This window comes from Miscanthus floridulus, chromosome 3 (assembly GCF_019320115.1).
Source record: "Miscanthus floridulus cultivar M001 chromosome 3, ASM1932011v1, whole genome shotgun sequence".
Classification (NCBI taxonomy): Eukaryota; Viridiplantae; Streptophyta; class Magnoliopsida; order Poales; family Poaceae; genus Miscanthus; species Miscanthus floridulus.
The window spans coordinates 13,601,575-13,611,306 of NC_089582.1; the positions used below are offsets into that span (position 1 = coordinate 13,601,575).

The 9,732-nt window shown below is 49.3% G+C and overlaps 1 protein-coding gene across 1 annotated transcript in view; it reads left to right on the plus strand.

The window, feature by feature from the left end:
- LOC136543187 (protein TOPLESS-RELATED PROTEIN 2-like) overlaps positions 1-5,133 on the plus strand; it is a 51,230-nt gene extending 46,097 nt beyond the window's left edge. Inside the window, exons 2-5 of the mRNA XM_066535712.1 lie at positions 4,371-4,495; positions 4,590-4,769; positions 4,853-4,966; positions 5,052-5,133. Coding sequence (XP_066391809.1) covers positions 4,416-4,495; positions 4,590-4,769; positions 4,853-4,966; positions 5,052-5,133 — 456 coding nt within the window. The 5' untranslated portion in view covers positions 4,371-4,415. The remainder of the gene's footprint in view (positions 1-4,370; positions 4,496-4,589; positions 4,770-4,852; positions 4,967-5,051) is intronic.
- Positions 5,134-9,732: the final 4,599 nt, after the last annotated feature.

Consider the following 9,732-nt stretch of genomic DNA (forward strand, 5'->3'; position numbering starts at 1 on the left):
TAGTCGATACAATAATAGATTGGATGGTTTTTACCACAAGCAACCTAACTTATTGAGTTAAACTCATCGACACGCTATATATAGCTAGTGACATGTTTTTGTTCTTGTGAAATATACAAAAAAAAGCTTTTTTTGGGTGAACGATGTTAGACCTTTTATTTTAAAAGTCGTATATTGCACGGGAACAATCTTGTTTGGAATACAAAAAGTAGATCCTACCACCAAATATTATTGGTTCTTGTGGCTTGTGGCATGGGTACTACCGACGAAGAAAATATTTTTCCAGTACCGTACCGATGCCGGTCCAAGTCAAAACAGCAACAAGACACCACACCCCCACTTTACTCTCTCTCTCTCTCTCTCTCTCTCTCTCTCTCTCTCTATATATATATATATATATATATATATATATATATATATATATATATATATATATATATATATATATATATATATATCACACACACACGTAGTACTAGTTTACAGTAGTTTGCAACTTGAGTATATTCGTGCCGCCGCCAATTTGCAGATTGTTTATATCGGATTGAAATTGTCCAGCTCGACCGCTCTAACTACTCGAAGTTGACGAAGAACTAGTTTGTTAATTTACACCAAGCAAGTGGCCCCAGCTGCCACCTACGCCTGGCGTGTCATGCTTCCTTTCGTCTTATCAGCTTGTTAAGTTGACTAGGAAAGAGTAGATCGGAAGAAAATATATGTGGCTGCTACACCTCCATCGCAAATACCATGTCAATCTAGCGCAACGTACGCCTCAGCGTATAATAATAAGACAAGACATGCCTAGATTATTAACATGCTAGCTGCTTATTAGTACTATGTTATATATGAATGCGTGCAGAGCATGCGGTTGACGATTAACACACTGCTCATTGTACTACAAAACACCTAGCTTAGCTAAGTAGTTGTTGGCCGGGTCCATTCAGATGCATATGCATCAGATTTGAAAATCCAAACAAGTCGTTCGGAACTAGTAATGCATTGGTATGGGCATAAAAAAGTAATGCATTAGTGTGCGTCTTTTTTTTTTTTTTTGGTTCTGTTCGCTTGAGCTTATAAGCCAGAAAACAGTGTTTTTCTCTCACAACAAATCAGCCATACAAATTAGCCGGAGCCAAAATAAGTCCTGCCGAACAGAGCCTTTACATGGCTCCTATTTGCAGATCACGGTACAGTGTTTTGCAAAGCCCATGTGCAAACCGATTATGACTTTTAGAAAATCCATAGATTTCACTCAAAAGATAAAAAGGAAATCCATAGATGAACATAGATTTTCTACCAATATATATAGATGAACTAATAAGGTATGGACTATGCCCATGCTGTTGGTTAATTAACGCTAACCGCAAAATTTAGCTCGGTCCAGGACAGAACAATAATACTTGGCCACGGGCGTCCGCCCCATCCGGACATCGCGCGTCTCAGTCCACCTCGCTGCTTTCTTCCACCGTGTGCCTCAGTCCGCGCCGCTCGCTCGCTTTCTCTTCACTCCTGCCCCACCCACACCACTCTCTCCTTGCTCCTCGCTCTTGCCCGTCACGAGCCCCACCCACATCGCTCGCTCCTCGCTCCGGCCGCGTGTCACCCGCTCCCTCTCATAGCGCTCGCCGCCCGAGCGGTCGAGCCAAGCGCAATGGTGGTGGTGGTTGTGCTCGCGTGTCGCCGCTAGTGCCCGCGTGGCGCTGAATCCCACCATGGCAACCGGCCCAGACCTTTCCCTCCTCTATATTGCAAATGTATGTTTCAAGTATTCTTGATGTTTCAGAGATATGTTACAATTGTTTCATATGGATGTTGCAAAAGTAGATCAGGATGTTGCACATGTTGCAAGTGTTTTAGATGTAAGTTGCAAGAGTTTGTCTAAAATATTTCACTTGTTTCAGATGTATGTTGCAAGTGCTCTATCTAGATGTTGCATATGTTACAATGGCTTTGTTCCAAATATTTTATCTATTTCAGTCGTATGTTGCAATTGTTTTATCTGAGTGTTGCAAAAGTAGATCTCGATGTAGAGTGGTTGAGCGAGGAAGAGAGAGCTAGCGTGGGAGCCATGGCGGCGTCTCGGCTGTAAGCTAGCGGCAACGCTCCACCGGAGGATGCGCAGGCATCCATGCTGGCGTACGCAGCCCTAGAGTGGGTACTCATCGCTGTACTCCGTCCGCTCGCCTACGCCATCGCTGTTGCGCGCGAGCCATCTCAACGTGGTGACGCAGGTGCGACGGTTGGGCTCTCGTAAAATGCATCTAGAGAAGATGATATTGCCCTCCAGATGCTTGTAGAATCATGTGCTTCAGGTTCAGACTGCAGCTGTTGCCCCGCAGCATTAACAGAAGTACTTATTGACTGACGTGATATCCTACAATAGGATGATTTCCAATCGAAGAATTTCTGATGGTGATACAAGGTAGCGCCTTGGGTCCTTTGGCTAGAAAAGCAAATTAGATCTTGACCATTTCGTTGGATGGAACAACACGGTGGTAGAAAATGATCTGGAATGACAAACATATCAATACTAGGCCAAGTACTATAGAAACACTACTGGAAACTCGAATACTTCTGTGGGTGATGAATTTTTCTGTGCGTTTTTCTCGGTACACACAGAAAAATTAGTCATTAATGTGTCGGTTTTAAAAACCCCGACAGAAAAATACAAAAACTAAGGAAAATTCAATTATTTTTCTGTACGTGACAATACACACAGAAAAATTATAATTATTCTCTCGGTTTTGTTGGAACGCACAGAGAAAATAGCAATTATCCTGTCGGTCATATATTACGCACAGAAAAATTCAATTGCACACACCAGATTTAGGGTTGGCGCCGCCTCAGCTCCTTTTAGCCCGGTAAATAGCAAATGCATTATATAAAAAACAAAAAGAAAACAAAAAAAATCCTAAACCTGAACCCAGGCACAGAAGCACCCGCCGCCTCTCTTTTCATTCTCACCCGCATGCCACCAGGCTATGGGCGGCCTCTCCCGTCGCCCCAGCCCTAGCCCCACCGCCCCTCCCATGCGCCGCCCCAGATCTGCCTCTTCACGGCCGGCCCTCTCGGCGCGGCCCCTCTCGTGGTGCCGCCCCAGGTTCACCTATCCGCGGCTGGCCCTCTCGGTGCGGCCCCTCCTGTGCGTCGCCGGGCGCCACCCCAGCCCGCCGACGGACATCGCCCCTTCCAGCACGGCCCCTCCCGTGCGCTTCCCCAGGCCCGCTGCCAGTCGAGGCCTGTGCCAGATCTACCGGCGACGCACCTGCACGCGACCTCCCTGCGCCAGATCCGCCGACGGTCTGCACGCGGTCTCTAGGGAGCGGCCCGTCCTGGCGCCGCTAGGTATGCTTGTCGCTTCTGTTCCCTTCTTTCGTGCAAAACTGAGCACGAACCCCAATTTAAGCTATTTGGTTATCCATATTCGGAACGGATCTGATCTAACCCCAAGTGTAAGGTGATATACTTTACTCCTCTACTCTTGTGTAAAAGATGATGTGTTAATCCTGATTTAGCTTACTAGTAAAGTAATATATTATAAAAATTGCTTTACTCAATCCGTTCAATTATGACTATCTATGCTTAATAGATGTCCTGGAATATGACTATCTATGATTAAATATGAGTTGCTGTCCCGCATGCCTTTGTGGATAATCTAGAATTGATGTGTAGCTTGACCAGAAAAAGATTAACGCCTTTCTGAATAATCTGGAGTTCTTGTGTTAAGTGAAACAAAATAGCTAAAATTAATGAACAAGTCAGCAATGATGGTTTGACTCTCTGGACACATTAGTATTTGAGATTATTTCTCCTTTTTGGCCCCGTTCGGCTGGCAGAATTTTGGCTGAAACTAGCTGAAAAACACTGTTCTGGCTGAATTGTTGTGAGAGACAAATACTGTTCCGGCTGAAAAAAAGAAGCCGAACAAGCCGAATATGGGGTAAGCTGAACGGGGCCTTTGTTATGCTGTGTAACACAAGACTTTTTGGGGCTTATTTCTACTCATATTCTCAGTCTCCGTGCTCTGCTCCGCCACTGCTACATGTTGTGTGAGGCTCCGTCTTTTCTCTATGAGTTGCTGGTAAGTCGTGCTTTCACAATAACATGTTTAACTTGCTCTCTTTGTTGCATGTGTGGCATTTGAGAATAGGTTAATGCCAACATTTTAAAGCATGGTTTGGTCAGCCAGGAATCATGATCCAAGTTGATTTGGCTAACTGAATTGCAAAACTATGTTCAATTGTGGTTGTGAAAATGTAGAATTCACTAGTTTATCAGTTTGTGGTACTTTTGGAAAAGTATTGTGGCACTATAAGTGAGGTAGCAGTAGCAACCTTCAATGTCTGCATGGGTGGCGGCCCGAGGTTTAGGTGGGTTTTTGAGAGCTGGAGGCTCCGGCTGGGATCGGGGGAGCCATGTCGTCTCTTAGCAGGGAGCTGGTTTTCCTCATCCTTCAGTTCCTCGATGAGGAGAAGTTCAAGGAGACAGTGCACAAGTGAGTACTCGCCATGATCATGAATGGGGTTTTTGGAGCCTTGCTTTGCTGGGTGAGCTGGGATTTCTGATGCTTTTTGCGGTTGCCCGTGAAGGCTGGAGCAGGAGTCGGGCTTCTACTTCAACATGAAGCACTTCGAGGACCTCGTGCAGGGCGGTGAGTGGGACGAGGTGGAGAGGTACCTCAGCAGCTTCACCAAGGTGGAGGACAACGGCTACTCCATGAAGATATTCTTTGAGATTCGCAAGCAGAAGTACCTCGAGGCCCTTGATAGGTGACCGACTCATCACTACGCTACTCTTGGTCCCTTGTTGTCAAGGTTGTTTTTTTTTGCTGAATTTGCTGTCGGTGTCACAGGCATGATAGGGCCAAGGCTGTGGAGATTCTCGCGAAGGATCTGAAGGTGTTCACCTCCTTCAATGAGGAGCTGTTCAAGGAGATAACACAGCTGCTGACCTTGGAGAATTTTAGGTACAGTAACTTTCCTTTCAGAAGCAAAATGTTTAGTGCATTGGGCCAGTGCATCCAGATGTGATTGTGTATTGATGATCAATAGGCAAAATGAGCAGCTGTCCAAGTACGGGGACACAAAGTCAGCCCAGAATATCATGCTTTTTGGTTATCGTGTGCACAACTGATATAAATCAAATAGTTCAATCACGTATCTGCTACTTGTGTAGGTTTACTATTTTTGTTCTTTATCTTCTTTTTGGTTATTCTGATGCCAAATGATGTGTTTCTTTGACTTCCCTTAGTATTTATGGATGGATAAGGTGACAGTTAAATGTAGTCAATGCTTCCTTTCAGGGACGAAGCTAGGAAAAAATTTAGGAGGGGCTAAACAACGTCAATTAGCAAGAAAAGAGGTTCAGCAAATCTCAGCCCCTCCTACCTGTACATCTACAGCTGAAATTTCAGACGGCGGCTCTACGGGGCTTCGCTTGCTCGCGAGCAGTAAGGGGGGCTGGAGCCCCCCTAGCCCCACCGCTGGCTCCGTGCCTGCTTCCTTTGTTCATTTGACTTGTTGGAATTTTATTGCTCCTGGTTGTCTAGCACTACAGAATTTTCTTGATATGGTTCTTTTGGGATTGTTTTCATGTGATTTGGACATCTCTACCTGTTTATCCCAAGTAACCAGCTTTTATCGACAATGTGCAAACAAATTTTATCACTTTATAGCGGCTCTAGCTTTAGATGCTTATGTTATAGCAGATACAGTGCAACCGTGAGGAAGTGGCCTCATGCCGATCAATCTACCATCGCGGGATACCCCTCGGTGGACTGCCGACGATATTCTGTCGACAGTTGGTGCGCCAGGTAGGGGTGTGCGTGCTGTTTCCTTGTCGAACAAGATGGTTTTTTCCACAGGCTCTTCGTCCCTCCCGTAGCCCGGCCAGATCTTCACGGTCGGATCCATCACGTGGGTCATCAACGTCGACGGAGTTGGAGAGCTTTTTGAACCGGTGCAGATCCGTTCTGCGCTGACCACCCTCGCACCTGCAACCGCAGATCCAATCTCAGAACCACTTCCGGGGTTGACTTCATCAGCCACTCGCCGCTCACTTCCTTGCTACCAGAGGAGGCATGTCAACAATGACGATCTGATCGAGTCTATCAATCGGGTCGGCCTGAAACTCGCCAATTGCCTCTCCATTGCTGAGTTGGCTCTAGACACTCTTGTTCAGCACCGAGCACCCTCCGATCCTGATCTGTCGGTGTTCAATGCTCGGCAAACTTCAAGGCTCGTCGCCCTGCCCTTCAGGCTCGTCAACAACACCGCTACGTATCAGGGCACTCTGAGGGGCAAATTCGCCGACCAGCTCCCACCAACCGTCAACATGCTGCACGCCAGCTGAGGTCTCGGAACATCCCTCCAAACCATCCTAGAGGAAAATCCGGACTCCGAGTCTCAAGGGTCCACAGAGCTTCTCGCCAAGACCTTCACCGGGCAACCCCCTCTCCCGCCTTTCCGGGGTGGCGCAGTCTTCAACGTCAGCATCGATAGCCCTCCTCGGAACGGCAAAACAGATGAGGAACGCGCCGCCTGAGAAAACAGGAATGCCAACTACGCGCAATGCCATGATAACGAACGCGCCATTGCGATGGCCGAGGCCGCTCACGATAACCAGTTCGATTTGTAGGGAAGGCCCCTCCATCACAACCTCAATGAAGAATTCCTCCGCATTGACGGCCACGACGTCTTCAAAACTCTGAGCGCCAATCTGGCGGTGGCCGCTAACGAACATGCACACCTCCCGCAGACGCCCGAGCTTGCCAAGGTCACCGCTATGCTAAAAGCGGCACACTGTCAAGTTAATGAGATCCGAGAGGTTTAGAGACCATCGTGCTCCACAAGCGCGGTTCGCCGATTAGCCGATCCTAGATCTAATCGCCGCCCTAGTCAAAGCCGTTTTGCCGACCAATCACTACCTCCCCAGGGGGGAGTCGGAGGCCACCATGCCGAGCATCATCGCCAGCACGACCAAGTGGTCGAACAAGATGCCCGAGTGCACCTCAGTAACCTTCGGGATGCACGACGGCGTATCGATCAACGCCGCTTCGGGCGCCATGAAGATGAAGTGCGACGCCGCCAAGATTACGAGCAGGAGTACGGTAACCCGGACTCAGCTCTGGAGCCGATCATCACCGGCAATACTGCTGATATTGGTGCCGACAACCCGGAAGGGCCCCCTGCGTTCACCAGGGCGCTCCGAACGCTCCAATGGCCCCATGGTTTCAAAATCACCGGGGTCGAGCCCTACGAAGGAAGGATGACCCCAACTCAGTGGCTGTAGGCTTACGCCACCGCCGTCCGTGCCGCCGGAGGAGACACCAACGTCATGGCAAATTATCTCCACGTCATGCTTATGCCAGCCGCCATGAGCTGGTTCACAAGCCTTGCCCCGGACTCCATCGGATCTTGGGAAGATCTGAAGAGAGTTTTCACCGACAACTACATGGCCACATGCAAGCGGCCGGGCACCAAGCACGATCTCAACCGCATCAACCAAAAGCCGTCCGAACTACTCCACAGCTACATCAGACACTTCTCCGAGATGAGGAATTCTATTCCCAACATCACGGAAGCCGAAGTCATCACCGCCTTCATCCGAGGACTTCATCACCGTGAACTCCGTTCTAAGTTCAACAAAAAGCCTCCTACCGGCATCGGCGAGATGATCACCACTGCCAACTAGTACGCCGACGCCGAGGAAGCGGAGGTGCGTTTTAATGAAGATACGGGTACTAATCGCCCGCCTCGCCGCCACGACGACCGCAACGACGACCGACAAAACAACGTTCGCTGCCACGACGACCGCAACGACAATCGACAATACAACGATCGCCGCTACGACGACCGCACTTTCCATCGCGATAGCGGATGAGATCGGCCAGATGGATTCAAGCCTGGTCAGAATCACCGTCACCAACCAGATCACTTTGTTGCCAACGTCAATGAGCCGCGCGCAAAGCGTAACTACGATGAGCAGTACAAGAAGATCCTCGATGGACCATGCCCCCTGCACAAGAATGCCAAACACAAGATGAAAGATTGCCTTGGTTTGGCTAAGGAGTTCTAGGAGAAAAAGTACAACGACGACAATGGTGGGAACGGAGGATGCCGACCACCTGGGGATAATAACAATGCCTTCCAGGACCATGACAAGGTGGTCGCCACCATCTTCGGGGGTTTTGCCGCTAACAAGAGCAGAAGGGAACGGAAGCTCGCCGCCCGACGAGTGCTCACCGTCGCTTTAGAGGAAACTACCGCCAACCCCAGCTATTGCCCGTGGTCTGAAATCCCCATCACCTTCAACAGGGCCAACCAGTGGGCGGACATACCCTACACAGGGCGTTTTCCCCTCGTCCTTGACGCGACTGTCCAGAAGGTGCTCTTCAGAAAAGTCCTTGTCGACGGTGGAAGCGCTTTGAATCTACTCTTCGTCGAGGCCCTAAGGGAGCTCGGCCTCAGGACAACAGACCTCACGCCCTCAGACTCCTCCTTCTAGGGTGTGGTACCTGGCAGGGCATCCAGACCACTTGGGGAAATTACCCTACCAGTACAGTTCGGCACAGCAACCAACTACCGAGTGGAGCATATCAACTTTTATGTCGCCGACTTCGACACCGCCTACCATGCCATACTAGGGCGTCTGGCTCTGACCAAGTTCATGGTCGTTCTGCACTATGCGTATTTGGTGTTGAAGATGCCTTCGCCTGCAGGAGTCCTGTCTCTACGGGCCAACCTCTCCGTCGCCTACGCCTGCAAAACAGAAAGTCTCGCCCTCGCCAAAGCCACCGACCTCTCCATCCAGATGGCTAGCGTGGTCGCCGAAGCCAAGATGGCATCTGCTGACGACATGGAGATCCCAGAGCCTCCCCGTGCCTCCGCCAAGTCCAAGGAAGTCAAGGAGATCGGCCTCGGCCTCGACGACCCTTCCAAGACGGTGAAAATTGGGGCTCACCTTGACCCCAAATAGGAAAGCGCGCTCGTCTCCTTCCTACGTGTCAACGCTGACATGTTTGCTTGGAAACCTGCAGACATGCCGGGGGTACCGCGGGAGAAGATCGAGCACTCCTTGAATGTCTCGCCGACCGCTAAACCGATCAAGCAGAAACTTCGCCGATTCACGCCGGACAAAAAGGAGGCTATTAGGGTAGAAATAAAACGGCTCTTAGCTGCCGGATTTATAAAAGAAGTGTATCATCCAGATTGGTTAGCTAATCGTATTCTTGTTAAGAAAAAGAATAAAGAATGGAGAATGTGTGTTGATTATACTGATCTTAACAAACACTGCCCTAAAGATCCCTTCGGCCTGCCTCGGATAGACGAGGTTGTAGACTCCACCGCTAGCTGCGAGTTGCTCTCCTTTCTTGACTGTTGCTCAGGCTACCATCAGATCTCCCTCAAGGAGGAAGACCAGGTCAAAACGTCGTTCATCACACCTTTCGGTGCATACTGCTACACCACTATGTCCTTCGGACAAAAGAACGCCGGCGCGACCTACCAAAGGGCTATCCAGACGTGCCTCGACCAACAGATCGGCCGCAACGTCGAAGCCTACATCGACGACATGGTCGTCAAGACTAGAACCGCTGACAATCTTATCACCGACCTTGAAGAAACTTTCTCCAACCTAAGCAAATACCGATGGAAGCTGAACCCTTCAAAGTGCATCTTTGGAGTTCCTTCCGGTATCCTGCTCGGCTACATCGTCAACGCTCGGGGCATCGAA